The sequence below is a fragment of the Choloepus didactylus genome, chromosome 2 (genome assembly GCF_015220235.1).
Source record: "Choloepus didactylus isolate mChoDid1 chromosome 2, mChoDid1.pri, whole genome shotgun sequence".
In the NCBI taxonomy this organism is placed as follows: Eukaryota; Metazoa; Chordata; class Mammalia; order Pilosa; family Megalonychidae; genus Choloepus; species Choloepus didactylus.
In genome coordinates, this window is record NC_051308.1 from 151219407 (window position 1) to 151243882 (window position 24476).

The 24476-nt window shown below is 36.6% G+C and overlaps 1 protein-coding gene across 1 annotated transcript in view; it reads left to right on the forward strand.

Annotated features, from left to right (window-relative positions):
• The first annotated feature begins 732 nt into the window (after positions 1-732).
• HFM1 (helicase for meiosis 1) overlaps positions 733-24476 on the forward strand; it is a 146538-nt gene continuing 122794 nt past the window's right edge. Inside the window, exons 1-5 of the mRNA XM_037826661.1 lie at positions 733-850; positions 2193-2292; positions 8825-8922; positions 12670-12782; positions 13968-14280. Of these exons, the coding sequence (XP_037682589.1) occupies positions 8852-8922; positions 12670-12782; positions 13968-14280 (497 nt within the window). The 5' untranslated portion in view covers positions 733-850; positions 2193-2292; positions 8825-8851. The remainder of the gene's footprint in view (positions 851-2192; positions 2293-8824; positions 8923-12669; positions 12783-13967; positions 14281-24476) is intronic.

Here is a 24476-nt window from a genome sequence, read left to right on the forward strand (position 1 = left end):
TAGAGAAGCAGCCTGTGTTGGAAAGCGCTATCAGTAACAGTTGGCAGACCCTTAAAATGTAGGATTAGGAGCTTTATTTAATGAGAATAGAACAGAGTATCCTGCCATTTATATATTCAAACCCCCAATACAGTACAAACTTTGGAGAAAAAAGCAGAGGCGGAGAAGGTAGGGCCCAGCGATCCATTGCTTGGCGCTCAGCTTAGCTAGGCTGGGGGCCCTCCGACGGGGCCAGTGAGTAGGTATTCCGCCCCCTGAGGTAAGGAGTGGAATCCCTGACTGGGTGTGAGGGCTGGAGCCCCGAAGCATCGCGGAGGCGGTGGGGCAAAGACCCCTTCCGGGAAGTGGGAACCCGGGCCTATACGGCGGGGAGTAGGAGACCCGGCCCTGGACGCCCGGCAGGTGAGGTGGAGACGGGAGCCCGAACATCCAGCGATTTAGTAGGGACAAGCCCAGACGCCTGGCAGGGTGACGAGGGTGTTTGATTTTTGGAGCCGTCTCCGTGGTCGACGGCGTACGCGGAGCAGAGTTGTTAGACTGTGGGCCCCAAGCACGCGCTAGCGCTCTGCGAATCGGCGGCATTTCCAGTCAGAAAGTGGGCGAGGCCTGAGGCGCGCTCCCGGGCGGGGCGGGGCGGGCCGGGTGCCATTTGTGGGGTGGGGCTGGGAGGCGGCCCGCCCACAGATTGATTGTGTTGTGTTTGGTTTGGGTGGTTTTTGGAACCTGCGCCATCTCTTTTTATCCACCTTCTTTTACGCAAGTGGGAGTCGACTTTTCGGGGGTGAGGTAACTGACTCAAGCGCCCTGGTATTGGGCTACACACAGGGCTCTGAAGGCTTCTGCCTTGCGGGTAGGAAGCTGAGGTGAACTTGCCTAGATTTAGGATAATCGCTAGGAAATACGCGGGGTTATTTTTACTTTAGATTCTGATTCGGTACAGACCCCATGGGCATCCGAGGGAGGTGGTAGAAATTAGGGGCCGTGACAGTATGGCTTTTTTCTGGTTGAGACTCGGAGACTCGGGTCATTTGCTCTCATCTTTAGTCCCAAACGGTGTCAAATTCCCTTCAGCCATTGGTGATGGCTTCTTCACCAAGTATTCGTAGCAAGTCAGCACGAATTTAAGTTTCTGCACCTTTGAAATAAGGAGTTTATTTCTGAGAGTAAAACCTGTAAGTAATAACTAGCTCTGAAAATACTGCACAATAAATAAGGACTACGTAGAAAATAAGAAAAGCTAAATTGTCATTAAGATAATTGGTCACGTTCACAGGCAGCACATTATGTAGCCACAAAAACAGTTGAATTTTAACAGTGGTTAGAGCAGAAAGGAACATTCTTAAAAAATAAAATAAAAATATTTGGGATGATAATTTATTATGCTTTGCAGTATAACTTTATATCGTATGCTGAAACTAAAACTTTGCAATAAATAATCCAACATGGAAACTTTCTCAGAAAATGTGAACCTAAACCTAAAATTTAAATTTAATTAATTCAAAATCTAGCTGCCCGTAGCATCACAAAGTCATTTTGAAATGTAGAAGCGTCCCTATTTTTTTGTTTTAAAGTTTTATTTACACAACAAAAGTGCCAAATTCATCATCTTTTAGAATCTTCATAATTTGATCACATGAATCCTGAACTAGAAGAAAATTCACATTTGTAAACTGATCTTAAAAGCCTTTGGGGGAAAAATTTTAAGTTTCAGAGTTTATGGAAAATTATTTTTATTTAAAATTATTTTATAAACTGATGATTGCTAATGTGTTTATTCCAGTGAATTTTTATGGATCATGTACTATGTGCGAGGCACTGTAATGGGTTTTCGAAATATAATAGCAAAAAGTCCTTGCTCACTCTAGAGGGAGAAAGATAATAACTAGACATATAATATCTGTTATCAGTTAGTGCTATGAAGAAAAAAAATGCAGGAATGGGGATTGGAAAATTTTAGATGAGAGGTATTTTTTCCATAGGACATGCATTAGAACTAAAATAAATACATAATGTTTTTATTCTGAACCAAAACAAGTAATCCTCTTTTATACTAGAACAGAAATTGAATCAAAAGTTCTTTTGAAAATATTTGCTTTTATATAGGAGGTTTTTCAGTTAGTTTATGTAGCATTTTTTTTTTTTTTTTCTGAAACAAATGTTTTTAATTTGTGCTTTTATCATCTTGCTTTCAGTTTCTTTTAGAATAAAGAATTCAAGCATGTGTTAGCCTTGGGAGTTACAAGAGTTTCTGCTTCAATTCTGAGGTAGCAAAAGGCAAATAAAAGTGATCTGGTGAGTTTTAACTTAGAAAGTTTTTTGTTGTTTAAAAATATATGGTTCTCCTAAGACTAGAAAGGAAACATTTTGTTAGTTTTTGGATAATATAAAAACATGATTAGCATTTTCATTCATTTTTTTTAGATAGTTGTTTTCAAGTTCTGAAATTTATTTAAATAAAAGACTCTGCTAGCATAAGCTCTCTGAATGATCTCCTTTCTGTCTCTTGCATTATTATCCTAGGTTTCTATTGTTCATACAAACTGTTTTTAGGCATTTATAGACCCATCCTAATTTGTTTTGTTTTTACTGTTTTTTTTTTGTTGGTGGTGGTGGTGACTGAATGGTTAATAAATTGAGAAAAATGAATAGGGCTGTGAGTTAAACAAGTGAAAAGGGGAAAAACCTAAATAACTAAAACAATGAAAAAATGCCACAACATTTTGAATGAGTAAGAATAGTCATAAAATGTACACAGATTTAGCCCTCTTACCAGTAGTGTTTTGTGAGGGGGTGCACATTGAAACATTCCTCCCTTCCCCACAACATTCCCACATATATCTCATCCCCACATCAGGGAGGACTCAGAATTGGAAGGGCATAATGTGAATTGATAATGTGGGGTTCTCCACGAGATGGCACTCATGGTTTCTTTGATTTTAGTTTCTAACATGAAAAAAAAGATTTGCAGTGTATTAACTATCAAAAATAAATAAAAATATGATTTATGTTTTATGATTTGTGTATGTGATTTCATGTTTTGTCATATAGAGTGTTTTATCATGTTTCAGAATATAGAAAAAAAATTGCGATGTAATGTTGACATGCAAGGAAGTAATTGTTAAGGGAGCAGAGTGTGTGTATAGAAATTGTGCTGCTGTCTCTTAACCACATTTGAGTCTTTATTTAGCCCTAGATTTTTTGTCATATTCCAAGGTGGCCAATGCTGAATATTTTTATCTTTTATATTTAGATAACATCTCTGTCTAAAAATTATCTTTTTAAGAAGGAATGTAAACGTATATTTTTATATGTACATACATGTTAAAGTTATAATTTTCTTATTTTAGAAAAGTACAAACATGCAAAAAGTAAAGAGAATATTATAATGAACCCAATGTACCTATTACTTAGCTTCAGCAGTTGTCAGTTCATTGCTAGTCTTGTTTCATCCGTACCTCTCTTTGTCTTCTCCCTTTATTTTGAAGCAAATTCCTGATAGTATGCCATTTCATCTGTATATTTTTAGCATGTCTCTCTAAAAGAAAAGGACTCTTTTTAGAAATACAACCACAATTATCACACCTAAAAAGATTGGTAATTATTCCTAATGTTATAAATTATCCTTTAAAGGTATACATATTGTGCTGGTTTGAATATATTATGTCCCCCAGAAAAAGCCATGTTCTTTAATGCAACTTGGGACGGATGTATTAGTCTTGATTAGGGTGGAAACTTTTGATTAAATTATTTCCATGGATATGTGGACTCTGCCCATTTAAGGTGGATCTTAATTAAATCACTGGAGTCCTATCAGAGAGCTTACAGATAGAAGGAGCTCAGAGCAGCTGAGAGAGACTTTTGGAGAGACGCTTGCTGATGCTTTGAGATGCTTGGAGGTGTTTGGAGATGCTAGCCTAGAGTTTGCTCTGGAGCAGCTAAGAGAGGACCCTGAGACAAGCCCAGAGACATTTTGGAGAAAGCCATTTTGGAGAAAGCCATTTTGAAACACAGCCCAGGAGCAAAGGACCAGCAGACTCCAGCAATGTGCCTTCCCAGCTGACAGAGGTGTTCCAGATGCCATTGGCCATTCTTCAGTGAAGGCATCCTCTTGTTGATGCCTTAATTTGGACACTTTTTCGACCTCAGAACTGTATATTTGTGATGTAATAGATCCCCTTTATAAAAGCCAATCCATTTCTGGTATTTTACATAATGGCAGCATTAGCAAACTGGAGCAGATTTTGGTACCAGAGAAGTGTGGTGCTGCTGAGTTTGCAAATACCAAACATGTTGGGATGGCTTTTTAAGTGGATAGGGGGAAGATTCTGAAAGAATTGTGAGGAGTTGATAGAAAAGGCCTAGACTGCTTTGAAGAGATTGTTGGTAGAAATATGGACTCTAAAGATACTTCTGATGAGGTCTTGAACAGAAATGTTGAATGTGTTGTTGGCAACTGGGAGAAAGTGATCCTTGTTTTAAAGTGGCAGAGAATTTGGCAAAATTGAGTCCTAGTGTTCGATGGAAAGCAGATTTTGAAAGCGATCAGCTGGGATGCTTAACTGAAGAGATCTCCAAACTTAATGTTGAAAATGCAGTCTGTTTTCTTGCAGCTTATAGTAAAATGTGAGAGGAAGGAGGTAAGCTGAGAACTGAGCTCTTGAGTACAAAGAAACCAGAAAATGATGATCTGGGAAACTGTGGGCTTCCAAAAAGTGCGGCCCCAGGGGATGGCATGCCACGTGCGTATGTAACAAAACCTGGAACCAGCCAGCCATTTCACTACAACCCTGTAACAAGCCAGGGTTACAGATGGAGTTATTCAGAAAGGATTTGTTCAGAGTCCTATTTTCTGATGGTTTTGACCCCTGTATACTGCATGACAAGCCAAAAAACTTTTTGGGAGATCTGTATAAATGAAACCACTGCTAGTCTGGACTAAAAAGGACAGGAAAAAAGATTGAAGGAAAAATTTCCTCAGAGAAGGCAGAACTGTGGAAGCCAAGGTCTGAAGCCAAGAAATCACAGGCAAGGAGAGCAGAGCAACCCGTGCATGTGGAGAGGGTGAGTTTGGCCCAGAGGCAGAGGGTGGGCCTTCCACCGCGATGCTCAGGAAGAGTGCTGCTACTCCAGGCCTCAGAGAGGATAGAGCACATCCCCTGGGGATTGGGGAAAGCCTGGCCACCACCCCACTGTTTGGCGAGGGGGAGTCTTTGCCCTGGAGATGCAGAGTCCGGAAGAAGGTGATCTCCCCAATGTGTGGATATGTTGGAGCACTAACCCCAGTGTTTGGTGAGAAAAGTGCTTCTGCAAAGGCTCTTGGAAAGGGTTGGACTTTTGCTCTCTCAAGCCCCAAGGATAAAACATTCTATAAATGACTCTCAGACTTTGAAATCTAATGGAGTTTGCCCTGTGGGTTTTCAGAACTGTTTCAGTTCATGAACCCTGTTTTCCTTTCAATTTCTACCTATGGCAATGGGAATGTTTATCCTATGACTGCCCCTCCTTTGTATATTGGAAGCAGATAACTTGTTCTGAGTTTCACAGGTCCACAGCCAGAGGGAAATTTGCCTTGGGACAGACCATGCCTGTAACCGATTTTGATAAGATCTTGTACTTACCTATTGTTACTGAAATGATTTAAGTTTTTGTGATATTGTGATGGGATGAATGTATTTTTTATATGGAAAGAACATGTCTTTTTAGAGCCCAGGGGAAGGAATGTGCAGGTTTGGATATATTATGTCCCCCAGAAAAAGCCATGTTCTTTAATGCAATCTTGTGGGGGCAAATGTATTAGTCTTGATTAGGGTGGAAACGTTTGATTAAATTATTTCCATGGATGTGTGGATTCCGCCCATTCAAGGTGGATCTTAATTAAATCACTGGAGTCCTATAAGAGAGCTCACAGACAGAAGGAGCTCAGAGCAGCTAGGAGAGACTTTTGGAGAGATGCTTGCTGATGCTTTGAGATGCTTGGAGATGTTTGGAGATGCTAGCCCAGAGTTTGCTCTGAAGCAGCTAAGAGAGGGCCCTGATACATAGATGCACAGGAGCTGAAGAAGCTAAGAGAGACAAGCCCAGAGACATTTTGGAGAAAGCCATTTTGAAATGCAGCCCAGGAGCAAAGGACCAGCAAATACCAGCCATGTGCCTTCCCAGCTGACAGAGGTGTTCTAGATGCCATTGGCCATACTTCAGTGATGGTATCCTCTTGTTGATGCCTTAATTTGGACACTTTTATGACCTCAGAACTGTAAATTTGTGATGTAATAAATCCTGTTTATAAAAGCCAATCCATTTCTGGTATTTTGCTTGATGGCAGCATTAGAAAACTGGAACACATATATTTTTGATGACCAACCATAGACATAGTTTTTTTAATTATTCATTGAATTTAGGGTGAGAAGGCAGTAATAAAAACATACCTGGTAAATCTCACAAATGGAAAATACAATGATTTGTTGGTTATTACTGTAATTTAGTAAACTGGTTTCTGTTATTTAGTCATAAGGGATTAGGATATTTTTATTGCTTATCCATATAACTTTCCTTCACAATATCACTTCCAACCTTTCACTACACCTGTTATTTTTCACTAATTTAGATACATTAAATATTGACAAAAGCATCAGTAGCCTCATACAAGGATATTAAAGAATAATAAAAAACGTAGACTATCTAGGAAACTTAAACACGTGTTAAATAGTGGAAATCGATAAATGCTTCTGCATGGTTTTTTAGATATTTGAAGTTTGTTGTGAAGATACATTATTTACCAACTTCTAATCTTCAATAGTATGTTTTTAATAACGTACATATTTAAAATATTTTAAAATTTCAAACATTTATAGTTAATGTTTCTTTTTCTTTTTAGCTGAACTATAGTTCTAAGAAATAACAGTGGAGTTTTCAATAAATGGGTTGTGATACTTGGTAGAAAGCAATAAAATTATACTGGCATTCAAAAAACATGGCGGATAGTTGTTTGTCATTGTCAAAGTAAGGATGTGGCAAAGCAATGTCTATAGAAAGAATGTACTTAAAAATTTAAAGATAGAACATATAGTAATCTCAAGCACTAAATCACACAACTAAGAGTGATTCTGTTGAGAACCTCTAATTTTACTCTATTATATAAAAAAGTTATATTTAAAAACTTACTAAGTCAAGATTATGTAAAAACCTGCCTGATTTCTTACATTTAGCAAATTTTTGTGAGGATTTAGCCATTTTCTAAAAACCCTGCTAGTGTTTAAATAGGTTCTTATGTACAAACATCTGTAACCAAGGCAATAATAAAATGAGGGAAAGAAAAGATCAGTCAGAAGGACTGTGCCAGTCCTCTAGGGGATGAGAGGAAGGCAAAAGGTAGACCTCCTCTCTGTTTAGAGACAAGGCAAAAGTTAGTGGTACATACTGTGAGGATAAAAGATATGCACATTATTCTGTCAGGACATTTCTGGAAGGAATGATGCAGTATGTCCTTAAACAATTAGTGTGAATTTCCTGAAGATAAAGTTAAACTTTAGGCCTTAGATAAACACTAGAACAGTATTTCCTAAAGTGTTCCCAGCCTCAGCAGAGTGTTGACACATAATAGTTCCTCCAAAAATAATTGTTAATAAATGAATGAAATGTTCTGACACACATTGGTCTCTTGGGATGCTTAGTGGAAAAGGAATAATAATGTCAAATAAATTGATGAGTGCTGTAGGCTGAATCCCTGTTTTGAGTTTCAGAGTACATGTTATTGTATTAAAGGTAAAACCTTTATTTTAAAAATTAAAATCCTATAAAACTTTGTTTAACCTAGTATTTGCCAAACTTATCTGACCATTGAAATTTTTTTTCTTGGCATACCTATTGACATCCCATGGAATGACTTAGGGATGTATTTCTCTAAAGGCATACAGATTACTTGTTTGGTACTCCTGGAATGTTAACATGAATTCTGTGGATAAAAAAACAAAACCATACTAAAATCATCATGAGATTCAAACCAAAAATGGATAATTAAAGAAAGCAACACACAGGCAAAGTTCTATGGAAAGAAAGCAACTAGTTCTTCAGAACCTCTTTTCCTTGTGCTCTTGGATTTGACCATCCATGTAGCCAGCTATTAAATGTTACATTCTGAATGCATGTTGGAGGGATGTGTGAAGAGAGAGAGAATAATAGACAGACATGCAAACATATGTGGATTATACCAAAATAAGTTTGCCTAATTTGTGGAAGTCAAAAATTTTTAAATTGGTACACCATATCAATTTTGTTTAATTCTCTATTTTAGCAAGATACTGAAAAGTTATACTGAGGGTACAAATGTAAATAAGACATAGTTCAGGCCTGCATGTACATCTAATGTATTGTTAAAGGTATACACATTAACAGTAAAATTCACTCTTCTGACTTCTACAATGGAGGTATGAAAAAATATTATAAGAACCCTAAAGGAATGATTTAATTCTGCCTTGGGAAGGAGGACAAATTCAGAGAAATATTTAAAAGAGAAATGACATGTGACCTATACCCTGAAGAATGGGTAGGAATTTGCCAGGTGGAGAATGGAAGAAAACACATTATAAGCATGGGGGCGATAGGAGAAGGGGTGTAGAAGTGTGAAAATGCATGAATGAGTGAAGAACAGAGAACTTGAATACGGAGGCACTTTGGAGGAAATTGCAAAAAATAAAACTGGAAACGTAGTCTGTGGTTATATTTCATAGGATATTCTGTGAAATAAGTGATTATAGTTTACTTATCTAGAAATATTTTCTACACCTTTGTAAATAAAATATAAACTATCCTTTCTATTTTTTTGTAGATTTGTGACAAAGTCCAGTTTTCAACAATGCTGAAATCAAATGACTCCTTGTTTACTTTGGATAATTTGTTTTTTGAAAAACCAGATGAAGCTGAAAAGTATGTCTACCTTAAAGAATGATAACATAGTTTATTGTTTTAGGGATTTTTGATTTTTAAGTAGTTTAATTTTCTCTCTGGTAAATATGCAAATGAGAAATGAGGAACCAACAGAATGATATGTTAGTTATATATTTGATAAACATAGAATTCAGATATAAGGGAGTAACTGATGTTTAGTATCTTAAATGTTATAATTTAAAATACAGAGTAGAATCTTGCCTATTTGGCTCTCATTTATTTGCATTTCTGGTTTGTTCAAGTTATTTTTGGCCCAGGTAAATGCTGGAAGTTATGGTCAAAGAGTAGCTCAGGATGAGGAGTGATGATACATTTTGGAAATAGAAAGGGCAATTTGGCTAAAGGCCAGTGTGGTAGGCAAATTAAATACAAGCAGGAAGTAGAGGTAAAAATAAAGATGTGGCACTAAAGAGAATAGGAATACAGAATATGTAGCCTGTTCAACATCAGCTTCTGTGGATTTCCACATGTGAATTTGTCTCAATTTCAAATTTCCTATGTATTTGTTGTATTGAATTATCCAGTTTTAATGAAGCATTGAGTAAATTATAGTGTATATTGCTTCATTCATTTATTCTTTCATTCACTCAACTATTCATTCAATTAAAGGGATATAAGAAGAATGAAAAAAACTTTTACTCCAAAAAATCTAGTTGAGATTAAACACATATGGAAAGGTCATTAGTAAATATTGTGACCATGTAATTCATCATCTCGACTGTGACACTTTGACAGTGAAAGAGGGTGTCCAACTGGGGCAACAGGTGTTAATCAGGACTAACCTGGGCAAATTGGAACATGTGGTCACCCTTCTAACAATACAAAGTCAAAAATATGTGCAAAGCAAATGGTAAGCATATATTAATGTGATGAAATTTTAGATTTGGAAGGAAGGTCGTCTTGGACCAAACTGAGCAGCTCAGGCTTTAAGGTAGTGATGGGGGTGTTCAGAGGGCTTAGAAGATTGTGATAATTCTTATAGTCAGAGAGAAGGTGGACATTTTAAGGCAGAATATCACAGCAAGAGAAAAATAATGGAAACGGAGCAAGTCAGAGTAGCTGTAGGGGATAACGTAAAAAGAGGTTTTGCTGAAGTAGAAGATTCATGAAGGAGAAACATTGAGACATAAAGTTAGAAAAGTAAGTTGAGGGTAGATTGTGGAGAACTTTAAATTCCATAATAAAGATCTTGAACTTGATTCTGTATGTGTTATAAGGCATTGAGCTGAATCAACAAACATTTATTGAATGATATACCTAACTCTATAAAGCACTATGCAGCTTCTGCTGATGTAAATGGAAATAAAAATGAAACCCTTAGGTGTCTACAGTCTAAAGGGGATATCAGGTCTCTTGATTTCTCTCTCTCTCTCTATTACCTCTTTCTTTCTCTACCTATCTGTCTTCTGTTATCTAGCTACACACACCCAATACAAGGAGGACTATGATAAATGTCATAGGCTCGAACAATCTAAGAGGGGAGGGAGAAAATCTTTCGGAACCTGGGGAGATTTCTTGGAGAAGGTAGGATTTGAGCTGGGATTTGAATGAATTTAAGCTCTAGTGCCTAAAACAGTGCTTGGCACATGGTATTCAGTAAACAATTGTTGAATGAATAAGTAAAACAGTATAACTTCTAGGTGGATGTGGGGAGAGGGCACAGGAGTAAGTCAAGTAAAGGAAGTGTCTTTGAATAAGGATGAGGAGGGACAGAATGTATTATCTATTTGGTATGTGGAAGTAGTTCTGCTTGGCCAGGACTATAAAGTACGTGTAGGAAAGTTAAAATTGTAAGGTGGCCTAATGCTATTAGGAAGTTTGGCATTATTTGGAAGCCACTGAAAGATTTTGAAGGGAGGAGTAATATGATGAAAACAATTCTTGTGGTAGGAGTGTATAAAATATAGAGAGAAAGCCTGGAGATAGTGAGGCCAATTAAGAAACTATTGTTTTCAAACAGACATAAATTCATTAGAACCTAGATTATTATAGTGATAGTGGAAATACAAAAGAAATGATGAATTCAGGAAACATTATAAGGAAGATGCAAATAAAAACTATTATGTGTCTGAATATAATGGATAAGAAAGGTTGCCTATACTGTGGTTTAGATTCTGGGTGACTGGGAGAATGATGGTACCACTGAGGAGAAAAATAGGGAAATCATAAGGAAAATTTGAATTTATGGAATAGCTGAATAGTAGAGCCATCTGTGTGATTTTTGTTTGGTTATCATCTTTCTTGGACTTCCTGGAGTATCCCTGTGCAGAAAAGAATTAACAGGGCAGGCCTAAACTCTATCCTGAAAAGTTCTGCTTGCACGTTTTGCCCTTGGCTGGAGTCTGGGAATTTAGATTTTGGGAGGGTTCCCACTGTTAACTTATAAGAGTGGCTTATTGCACCTAAACTGTTTGTGCAAACAATATGGTTTATGCTGAACATCTGCTTTCCTTCTGGGAATCTGGAATTTGGGCAGACAAGGGCTGTTTATGTCATTAGCTCTCCATAAAACCCTGGGCAGTGAGTCTCTACTGAACTTGCCTGGTTTTCAACGTTTCATTATGTGTTGTCAGAACTTACTGCTGGGGGAATGAAGCATGTCCTTTGTGACTCCATGGGGAGAGAATCTTTGGAAGTTTGTGCCTTGTTTTCCCCAAATTTTTCCCCATGTACCTTTTCCCTTTGTTGATTATACTCTCCTTTTGCTGTAATAAATAATAGCCATGAGTAGACTCTATGCTGAGTCCTGTGAGTCTTCCTAATGAATCATTGAACCTATGGGTGGTCTTGGGGACACTCTGTCATAGTCCCAAATTTCAAATGTTCTGACTTATTGTCAGACCATATGTCTGACATTGTCAGATGATGTGTTGTAGATACTTGATTTGAAAAATATGGACATGGTAGCTAGTGCCAGGTGCTATGAGAGGCAGAAAAGTAAAAGACTGAGTCACTTCCAAGGGCTTAAAATCCTAAATGAGGAAAGAAGAAAAAAAGTCATAAAATCTTTGATGCTTGGCATGGGCTATCTATGCTGTTGACAACTTTATTTCCTTTCATCCATCACTTATCTTTTTGGTCTGATAAGGGCATATCAACTTTGATTTTGGAAAAGAAACATTAAAACAATATGTTAATAGGATCACAGCTAAAAGGTAAAGAGGGATAGTTAAACCTGCTTACAGGGTGGCAGAAATCTCATCAGTTGCTGTAGGTTTATAAAGGGGTTGTCAGTTCAATAGGTTTCTTAGATTTTTTTTATGGTTTGGATCAAGAATATTTGGGTTTAAGACATTAATTTGTAATAATGCTGTAGGAATACTCTAGAATACCAGTAATGGTGTATTTGTACTTCAAGGACCTGTGATTAGTTGTGAGGTATGTCATAAGTAATTTGTAAGGTTTGGGAATGATTTACTACATTTTCTGTTTTTCTGCATTGGAACAGAATTAAGATTCCTGTCAAAAGGAATGGAGAAAAGGAGATGGGGTTATAGCCATCATCTAGGTAGTCTGTTGCACACAGAGGTGGCATTGATCCTATGGCACACAAGTAAAAAGGTGCTGAGAATGCTGCTGAATAGGGATAGATGAAAGTGGTGACAGAAAGTTAGTTTACAGGATGTTTATCTAAGAATCTGTAATTAATGTTTAAGTAACAAATACGTAATTTCTGATGTTATGTCTTCATTAATTTATTTATTCCTATTTTAATATTTTATATAGCTATCCAGACAATGAAAAATCATTGGATTGGTTTCTCCCTTCTGCTCCATCGATTTTGGAAATTCCAGATACTCAGATGTTAGAGAAGGAAATAGAAAGTCGTAAACTGTTAGGTAAATTATCACATATTCGTTGTGCAGCTCATGTGAATGTAAAAGAATCTAGTATCACAGTAAGATATTGATACTTTTTACTGGAATAAAATGAAAGTCAGAGACTTCTTTTATTCAAAATAGCACTCACCAAATCTTAAAATCTAAAATATTTTCCTTCTCCATACATGCACTCTCACATACCTCTTCTGACTATTGTTCTGTGAATTTTTTTGCCTTTACAATTAAAACTTTGCCACTGATTTTCCATTTTTGCCTTGTCCTGTGTAAAAGGCAAAAAACATCCTCTGGTGTAGGGCCTATATCCCTGAAATAAATTGAGTGAAAAAAGCAAGGTGCAGAAGATTATATATAGTTTGATACCAGTTTTATAAATATGAAAACAAACACACCCAAACAAGGTATGTGATATAATGTACTATTATTAGTAAATCTTAGTTTTTAAATTGGGTGGTAGGTTTATGGGTATACATTTTATTATTAAGCTTCATAATTTACTTATATTTTATAAATGAATATATATTATTTATAAATACTTATATGTACCAATAATATATAGTGTGTGTGTGTATATATATATGTATATTTGCAAGCGTAAGCCCTAAAAACATCTCCAAACTTCCCAAAGATGCTTGTAAATTCTGTCATCCTGATGAAAGTATTCCTTTATCCTGATTGTGGATGCAAGATGACAAAGTTAAAAGTGTTGTATCATATATTGCAATACTGAATCATATTCAGTGATATTTTATTAATTGGTTGTTGTATTTCTGTGCATGAATTTTGTATGTAAACTTTAAAAACTTCATAATTACATGTATAGTTGTATCATTTGTAACAGATAAAATAGTTAAATATTACAATTATTGTCAGTTTTTGTGGGTCAGCAGTTAAATCTATTTTATAACATAGGTACTAGATAAATTTCAAATTGAATTTCAGTGATTCTAAATTAATTTCTCAGTATCCTCTGGTGATGTAATATGCCTTAAGAGTAACAGCCACCTATATGTCAAAACTTTCCATGGTATTACAGATTATCTTTGTTATTATACTAATACTTTATATTTTGCTCTCATATTTATTAGGATAATATTGAAATTTTTTGTTAAATTTTTCCATCATTATTTTGAGAATTGGTTTTCGTGGAAGACATGTAATAATTAATATATTTCTTTTTTGTAGATCAAGAAAAGAGGCCACAAAAGTTAGTATCAAGTTTAAAGCTAATTAATGAAGACACAAATTATTTTTCACCAGCACGAAAATTCCAGTTTGCCTTTCCCTCTAATATATATGAAGAAAATGATCTAAATTTAGGAGGGACAAGTGACAATGACTTATCACATGTTGCTAGCAAGCTGACATATGGTTCTTCTCAGAAACGTAAAACTCACATTTGCACTGAGATAGTACCTGAGAAAAATATCCCTGATGACAGAAAATTAGTTAATTTTGCCGAAGATAAAAGAGAAGGCATATCCATATTCCGGAAAAGGTAATTAATTAAGTGAAATAAATAAAGTTCAGTGAATCAAGTTGAATATTTATGTGTCTGTACAAAATTATGAAATATGTAGAATCTTATTGAGGAAAACAGTAACAACAAATTGAATTTACTGTGTGCCAGACACTAGGCTTGCTGGCTCTGGATTCTAGTTTTGAAGGTTTTTGCCTTCATGGAGCTTACAGTTTAGTGGGGAAAGACAAATAAATATCTAAAAATAATTGATAAAGTACTTAATAGTATGAGAATTATTTTGGTGATGTGTATCGTTAGAACAGTTCTCAATTTTTTTGTTGTCAGGACCCCTTTAGACTTAAAAATTATTGAGGATTCCCAAAGAACTTTGGTTATGTGAGTTATATCTATCAATATTTAACTATACTAGAAATTAAAACTGAGAAATTAAAAAAATATTTTTTACTAATTTATTATAAAACAATTATAAACCCATTACATGTTATCATAAAGTATTTTAATGAAAAATAACTACATTTTCTAAAACAATAAATAATTTAGTGAGAAGAGTGGCATCATTTTATATATTTGCAAATGTCTTTTAATGACCAACTTAATAGAAGACAGCTGGATTTTCATATTTGCTTCATTCAGTCCGTTGTGATATCACATGACATGTAGCCTCTGGAAAACTGCATGTCTGCTCATAAGAGAATGAGAGAGAAAAAGGCAAAATAATTCCTTAGTAGTATTATTAAGACAGTTTCGATGCCATAGATTCCCTGAAAGAGTCCATGGACTGTCTTTTGAGAACTGCTGTGTTACAGCATATGTTATGAGGGACCTAATCTACTCTGAGAAGTCAGGGAAGGCTTTTCTGAGGAGGTAGTATTTAAACTTAACCTTAAGGAGGAATAGACTTAAGCTAAGTGAAAATAAAGAAGAACGTTCCAGGCAGAAGGAATAGTATGTGCAAAAGTCCTAAAGAAAGAAAGAGAATGACGTTTTCTTAGAGACTTAGAAAAGTTTCTTTAGTTTTAAGTTAGAGAGAACAGGGGGAGGAGCCCAGTTATTCTGTCTTGTAGACTATGATAAACATTTGTACTTTATCTTAAGGAGGCAGTATTTTTTAAACTGTGCCTTTCCTCCCAGTTGCTGGAGGATGGTAGTGCCCTTCATGATACAGAGAACTGTAAGAAAGAACAGATCTGCGGGAGGATGATGAGTACATATTTGGAATGTTGATTTTAGGTACTTTTAAATCATCCAAATAGAAATTGGACATACGGGTTTAGTATTCAGAAGAGGTCTAGGTTGATAGTTTTTGTTTTCTCTGTAACATAGGTGATAAAGACATCTGTGGAGTGTGATGAAGAAAGTAGGGGGGGTATTGAGCAATTATGAGAAGAGTGAAGGAAACTGTGGAGCATGGAATAATAATCTGTTTTGGTTTGCTAAAGTTGCTGGAATGCAATATACCAAAAATGGATTGGCTTTTTCAATGGGGATTTATTAGGTTATAAATTTACAGTTCTAAGGCCATGGGAATGTCTAAATTAAGGCATCAAGAGGAAGATACCTTCTCTGAGGAAAGGCTGCTGGCACACGGGATTCCTCTGTCACAAGGGAAGGCACATGGTGATGTCTGCTGGTCCTCTCCTAGGTTCTGATTTCAATGGCTTTCTCTCTCAGCTTCTGTGGATCCTTGCTTATTTTTCCCAGAGCATTTCTTTCTTTCTCTCTCCAGGCTTTTACTGTCTTTTATCCTCTTCACAAAGGACTCCAGTAAAGAATCAAGACTCACCTTAAATGGGCTGGGTCACATCTCAATTGAAATAACCTAACCAAAATGTCCCTCCCACAATAGGTGTGCCCCCATAAGAATGGATTAAAAGAACATGGTCTTTTCTGGGGGCACATAACAGACTTAAACCAGCACATAATCTAATTAAAATAATAGTAGAATTGCTGAATGTTGTAAAGGGCCCAGTTGAAGTTGGTGACTATAAATTTTTTTATGATAGCTTTATTGAAATATAATTCACATACCATAAAACCATCCTTTTAAAGTATACAATTTATTGGTTTTTATTAGCCATCACTACTATCTAATTTTAAAATATTTTCAGCATCCCAGAAAGAAACACCATACCCACAAGCAATCACTCCTCATACCTCCCTTCCCCCAGTCCCTGACATCCACTAAGCTTCTTTCTGTTCCTATGGATTTGCCTATTTGGGACATTTTGTATAAATGGAATCATACAATATTTGGCCTTTTGTGACTGGTTTCTTTCACTGAGCATAATGTTTTCAAGGTTCATCCATGTTGTATCATTTATCAGAGCTTCATTCTTTTTTTTAATGCAATTTTATGGAGATATCATAATACACCATACAATCCATCTTTGTTAGTTTTTTTTATTGTAGATTTTACTGAGATACATTCGCATACCATATATTCTATCCAAAGTATATAATCAGTGTCTCACAGTATCACCACTTATCTCTGTAATCATCATCACAGTTGATTTTAGACCATTTCTATTGCTCCAAAGAGAAAAATAACAGACACAAGAAAAGAAAACTCAAAAGATCCCATATCCCTTATCCTCCCCCCCTTTTATGAATCCCTGCTATTGGTGTGGTACACCTGTTACTGTTGTTGAAAGAATGTTGAGGTATTACTGTTAACTATAATCTGTAGCTTATAATAGGTAATTTCCCCCCATATACCACTCTATTATTAAGTCTTGCTACAAATGTTTTACCATTGCAGTAGTTCATCCAGGAACTTAATTATATTTGTAGTGTTAGTCAGTGACATATATGACTTGAAACAACCCCTTTCAACCAAATTCAGCTACAATATGGTGCTATTACTTATAATCCCTTCATTAGTTTTTAATGTCTAAATAATATTCTATTGAATAACTACGCCACATTTTGCTTGTTTGTTCAACAGTTGATGGACATTTGGGTTGTTTCCACTTTTTTGGCTCTTATGAATAATGCTGCTATGAAAATTTGTGTATACAAAGTTTTGTGTGAATATGTTTTCAGTTCTGTTGGATATATACCTAGGTGTGAAAGTGCTGAGTCATAAGATAACTCTATGTTTAACCTTTTGAGGAACTGCCAAACTGTTTTACAAAGTGTCTGCACCACTTTGTAATCCTATCAGCAATACATGAAGTTTCCAAATTCTCCATATCTTTGATAATACTTGTTAATTGTCTATCTTTTTGGGTGTACCCATCTTATTGGCAGTGAATTGATATCTCATTGTGTTTTTAAAAATTTTTTATTGTGGTAGCACACATATAACACAAAATATCCTATTTTTACCACTTTCATGTGTACAATTATGTGATATTACTCACATAGACAGTATTGTGCTACCTTCACCACCATCTATTACCAATACTTTTCATCATCCCAAACAGAAACTCTTACCCGTTAAACAATACTCATTAAGCATAACTCCCCATACTTACCCACTGCACTCACAGGGTAGGTATTTCATTTAAGTGAAATCGTACAATATTTGTCTGGCTTATTTCACTCATTTTGATGTCTTTAAGCTTCATCTATGTTGTAGCATGTATCAGAATCATTGTGGTTTTGACTGACTATTCCCTTCTGACTAATGATGTTGGACATTTTTTCATGTGATTTTTGGCCATTTGTATAACTACTTTGGCATAATATCTATTCAAAATTTTTGCCTGTTAAAATTTTTTTTGTCTATTTATTGTTGAGTTGTAAGAGTTCTTTAAATATTCTGTATAAAAGTCCCTTATCAACTATGACTTGCAAATATTTTTTACCATTCTTATGGTTATTTTTCATTTTTTTTTTACGGTGTCCTTTGTAGTGAGAAGTTTTTAATTTCGATGAAGTCCAGTTCATTTTTTTCTTTGTTGCTTATTTTAGGTGTCCTATCTAAGAAACTGTTGCCTAATCCAAGGTCACAAAGATTTACTCCTACATTTTCTTCTAAGGGTTTTATAGTTTTAGTGCTTACATTTGGGTCTATGATCCATTTTAAGTTAATTTTTATGTATGTATGAGGTAGGAGTCCAATTTCATTTTTTTGTATGTGGATATGCAATTATACCAATGCCATTTGTTGAAAAGGCTGTTCTTTCCCCATTGGATGATTATGGCAACCTTGTCAAAAATCAACTGACCGTAAATGTAAGAGTTTATTTCTGGACTATCAATTCTGTTCCATTGATTGATATATCTATCTTTATGCCAGTACCAAACTGTCTTTAATACTCTAGCTTTGTAATAAGTTTAAAGGAAGCATGAGTCTTCTCTTCTTTCTTCAACCTTGTCCTCCTTTTTCAAGATTGGTTTGGCTATTCTGGGTCCTTTGCACTTCCATATGAATTTTAGGATAAGCTTGTCAATTTCTGCAGAAAAGACAGCTGGTATTTTGATAGGTATTGTGTTGAATCTGTAGATCCATTTGAGGAGTATTACCAACCTTAAAATTAAGTCTCCCAAAACACAAAATGGGACGTGTTTCCATTTATTTAGGTTTTTCTTAATTTATTTCAATGATGTTTATAGTTTCAGTCAGCAAGTCTTGTACTTCTTTTGTTAAATTTATTCTTAAGTATTCTGTTCTTTCTGATGCTATTATAAATTGAATTTTTCTCTTAATTTCTTTTTCAGATTGTTCATTGCTAGTATATAGAAATACAGTTAATTTTTGTATATTGTCTTGTACCCTGCAACCTTGCTGATGATAGCTATGAATTTTAGTATCACTCATCTACCCAACTGGACTTTTTTCCAGAAGTGTTCAGCTGCCTAGATGCAAGTATAAATAAAGTTGATAGTTAATTCTTCTAGGATTGAAGCTTTATGAAACAAATATGATAAAAGGATAAAGGGAAAGAGGAATTTAGAATATTCAAAAAAGAGTGGTTGAAAAGGTAGGCCATGGAATCTAAGTCCATTAAAGATGGATTAGAAAAGAAAAGGGGAAAATGGTTTGGGAGAAAATAAAGGGGTTAACTATCGTAAATTTCTTCTTTGACCTCATTGGTACCTTGAGTGAAAATAAGTGAAAAGGATAGGAGGTTGTAGTCAGAGGAGTATATGTCAGAAATGTTGATTTGAAAGTAGTAGTAGTTTTGGATAATAAAAAAGTCTAGGAGAGTAGGTGACTGAGGTCATGGGAAGGAAAAAGCCATTGAAGATGAATTGCCTAAGGAATGTGTTGTCTACATGCATGTCGAAGTAACCCGAAATGATGGAAGAATCTGGGATTAATTCTAAACTAAAGCTTTTAAAGTTTCCAGGAGGTTGATATATGACAGAGATGAGGAGGATTACAAGGTGGTATAGCAAGATAGCACAAACAGGCTAGTGAGAAAGTGGAAGAATAATGATCTGGATTTGGGGGAGAAGGCACAGACTCCCAACTCTCAAGTACATTGGATGTGAGAGAATTAGCAGTTTGCACTTGAGAGTTTTAAAATGCTTTAATCTTTGCATGGACCATTGCTTCCTGACTCTATGTATGTTTTGTAGTCTTTTGTTGAAACCTGGACATTTTGATATTTTAATGTGTTATGGCTGGAATTTGGACTCTGAGGTGTCTGTTCCTAAAGTTTCTATCCAGTTAGTGTTATGCCTGAGGTTTACTTGGATGCCAGGTGCTAGCAACAGAGAGAAAGAGAGAGAGAGAGAGAGAGAGAGAGAGAGAGAGAGAGAGAGAGAGAGAGAGGGAAAAGAAAACACCTTTCCCAGGTTTTGCGCATAGGCCTGTGCAAATGCTTTACTTCAGAGTTTAGTCATGCAAATGAGTTTAGAGAAGAGCTATAGATGAAAACATAGGTCCTCCTGATCCTTCCTGTGCATGTCTCTTATCCTGGGCATGTATGTGTAGCCCTGGGAATTCCTCTGTTTACACAGATCTGAATGTCCCCTCTTCCCTAGGAAACAGTGCTTTCTCACAGTTCTAGGCACTGTACTGTATGTCTCACAGAGTTCTGTAGAAGAGCTCTGTGAGCCTCCTCTACATGCAGGGCTAGTTCTGGGTTGGTGAGCCTGATGAGATCCTGGTTCAGTACCTTCAGACTGCCACCAGATAGATTGACATAGACATAATATGCTCCCAGTATGCACATGAGGGTTATTCTTCTCCCTTTGTGGGTCTGGGATTCACACTTGGGGTATGCACCAGTTCTATCCTGGGCAGTTGAGGGGACAGCCAGGGGTCTAGGCGATCCTACCATTTTTAAGTTCCCTTTTTCTTTGACACTTTCCCTGTTACTGCAATCCTTTAACAGTTTTTTAAAAAATATTTTTTATTGTAGAATACAACAAATATATACATAGAAGTGATAACTTTCTAAGTGCAATTTAATAAGTAGAAAGCAAATTTCAAAGAATGTTATGGCTTACAGTTCCACTGTTTCAGTTATTTCCTTTTTGTGAAATATAACATGAAGTAATATCTTTGGAGTTGGGCAAGATGGCGGCATAGAGAGGAGTGGAAGCTAAGTAGTCCCCCTGGAACAACTACAAAAAACCAGAAACAACTAGTAAATAATCCAGAATAACTGCGGGGGGACAAACGAGACCATCCACTCATCATACACCAACCTGAATTGGGAGGAATGCCCAAGAACACAGCATAAAATCTGTAAGTAAAACCTGCGGATCCAAGTCGCGAGACCCCCTCCCCCATAGCCCGAGCTGCAAAGCCTCGTGGTGCCAGAGAGAAGCTCTCTCCCAGCAAGCCAATATAGCTCAGCTGAGCTCCAACTGAGGTTTTAAGCAGTGAGTGTGAACTGCTCACTACAGGTACACCTCCCCAAAACACAGACAGAGGCTTTGGGTGACGACTGACCTTGGAGAGCTGGAGGGTCGCCTTGGACTGGGTCTGAAGGGGACTATCTGTTTCTTTTTCGGCTCAGTGGAGAAAGCCCCAGTCATTTTTAGTTTCCAGGGCTGTGACTCGGGGAAGGGTGGAGATAGCACAAGCAGAGAGCGAGACCATTGAAATGCTAGTGACCTCCACCTGGGGGGTCTGTCTTCTCTAGGAGGAAAGAGGTGGGGCCCTTTCCATTCAGAACCAGACCCCATAGCCTGGGGGAGCAGGCCATACCTCCTCACACCACTCAAGGATTATAGGCTAACAGGCATCACCTGCTGGGCAGAAAAGCACAGTGACCCGAGGCATCAAAGGGTGGAGCAATTTTCTAAGACACAGCCGCAGGGAAACCAGATACTGAATATTTCTTCCTTCTGGGACCTGAGCCTGTTCTGGTCTGGGAAAACCTGATTTGGATAACCAAGGAAACCATGCCTAGACAACAGAAAATTACAACCTACACTAAGAAAAACAAAGTTATGGCCCAGTCAGAGGAACAAATGTACACTTCAACTGAGATACAGGAATTTAAACAACTAATGCTAAATCAATTCAAAAAGTTTAGAGAAGATATTGCAAAAGAGATAGAGGCTGTAAAGGAAACACTAGGCATATATAAGGCAGAAATCGAAAGTTCAAAAAAACTAGTAGAATCTATGGAAATGAAAGGCACAACACAAGAGATGAAAGACACAATGGAAACATACAACAGCAGATCTCAAGAGGCAGAAGAAAACACTCAGGAACTGGAGAACAAAACACCTGAAAGCCTACACGCAAAGGAGCAGATGGAGAAAAGAGTGAAAAAATATGAGCAACGTCTCCGGGAACTCAAGGATGAAACAAAGTACAATAATGAACGTATCATTGGTGTCCCAGAAGGAGAAGAGAAGGGAAAGGGGGCAGAAGCAATAATAGAGGAAATAATTAATGAAAATTTCCCATCTCTTATGAAAGACATAAAATTACAGATCCAAGAAGCACAGTGTACTCCAAACAGAAGAGATATGAATAGGCCTACGCCAAGACACTTAATAATCAGATTATCAAATGTCAAAGACAGAATCCTGAAAGCAGCAAGAGAAAAGCGATCCATCACATACAAAGGAAGCTTAATAAGACTATGTGCGGATCCCTCAGCAGAAACCATGGAAGCAAGAAGGAAGTGGTGTGATATATTTAAGATACTGAAAGAGAAAAACTGCCAACCAAGAATCCTATATCCAGCAAAGCTGTCCTTCAAATATGAGGGAGAGCTCAAAATATTTTCTGACGAACGGACAATGGGAGACTTTGTGAACAAGACACCTGCCCTACAGGAAATACTAAAGGGAGCACTACAAGGTGATAGAAGACAGGAGTGTGTGCTTTGGAACACAATTTTGGGAGATGGTAGCACAAGAATGTAAGTACACTGAACAAAGATAACTATAAATACAGTTGAGAGAGGAAGGTGGGGAGCATGTGGGACACCGCAAGAGAGGAGGAAAGATAAAGACTGGGACTGTGTAACTTGGTGAATCTACAGTATTCAATTGTGACAAAATGTACAAATATGTTCTTTTACGAGGGAGAACAAGCAAATATCAACCTTGCAAGGTGTTAAAAATGGGAGGCATTGGGGGAGGGATGCAATCAGCATAAACTAGAGACTGTAACTAATAGAATCATTGTATTATGCTTCCTTTAATGTAACAAAGGTGATATACCAAGGTGAATGCAGATAAGAGGGGGGATAGGGGAGGCATGTTAGACACTTGACATTGGTGGTATTGTCTGATTCTTTAGTCTACTTTGATTTAAGGTTATTTTTCCTTTTGCTGCTTCCTAGCTGTCATTTTTTTTCCTCTTTCTTTTGCCTCTCTACCTTCTTTGACTCTCTCTCCTGCCTTGTGGAAGAAATGTAGATGCCCTTATATAGATAGTGGTGAAGGTGGTGAACACGTAAATGTATGGCCATGCAGAGAACCATCGATAATTTACTTGGGATGGAATGTATGGTGAGTGAACAAAACCATATTAAAAAAAATGGGTTGATGACAAAACCTCGAGGGCAATGTACTGAGTGAAATAAGCCAGACACATAAGGACAATTATTGCAGGGTCTCACTGATAGGAACTAATTATAATATGTAAACTCATAGACATGAAATACAAGGTACCAAGATATAGGACCAGGCTTAAGAATGGGGAGTGGTTGCTTAGTATGAGCAGAATGTTCAATTAGGATGAACTTAAATGTTTGGAAATGAACAGGGGTGCTGGTAGCAAGATGTGAGAATAACTAACGGCGCCGAATGGTGTGTGAATGAGGTGGAAAGGGGAAGCTCAGAGTCATATATGTCACCAGAAGGAAAGTTGGAGGTCAAAAGATGGGAATGTATAAAACTGAATCCTATGGTGGGCAATGTCCATGATCAACTGTACAAATACTAGAAATCACTTCCATGAACCAGAACAAATGTATGACAATACAGTTAGAAGTTAATAATAGAGGGGCATATAGGGAAGAAATATATACCTATTGCAAACTATATACTACAGTTAGCAGTATTTCAACATTTTTTCATAAACAGTAACAAATGTACTATACCAACACTATGAGTCAACAATTGAGAGGGGTTGGTTAGGGATAGGGGAGGATTTGAGTTTCCTTTTCTTTTTTTCTTTTTTCATCTTTCACTTTATTTCTTGTCTGGAGTAATGAAAAGTTTCTAAAAATTGAACAAAAATTAAGTGTGATGATGGATGCACAGCTGTATGAGGGTACCCAGGGGCAAGTGATTGTACACTTTGGATCTTTGGATAATTGTATGGTATCTTAACAATCTCAATAAAAATGAAAAAAAAAAAGTAATATCTTTTCAAAGTATAATTTAGCAAGTAGTTATTTAGGAAATTTCCAAAAATGTTGAGTTACAGTACCATAGTTTCAGTTATTTCCTAATTGTGAAATATGACATATGTGAAAAAAAAAGGTGATAACTTTCAAATTACAATTTAACAAGTAGCTACAGAACAGATTTCAAAGGATGCTGTGGCTTACAGTTCCACCATTTCAATTCTTTCCTTCCAGCTTTTCTAATACCCTAGCAACTAAGAAGAAAATTATATATTCAGTGTTCATAATCCTTTGTTAAATTCCGTCTTGTCTGTTGCTACCCCTTCCTCTAGTTTAATCACTTTCCTGATCTTCAGGGATGTCTAGGCAGTGACTACCCTAACTTGTTCATGTTGAGAAAGGATGTCAACATTATGGGAAAAGGGGACACATCTGGTTGATGTTCTTGAAGAGGCTATTGCCTCTAGGTTTTGGGACTTAGCTGGCATAAGA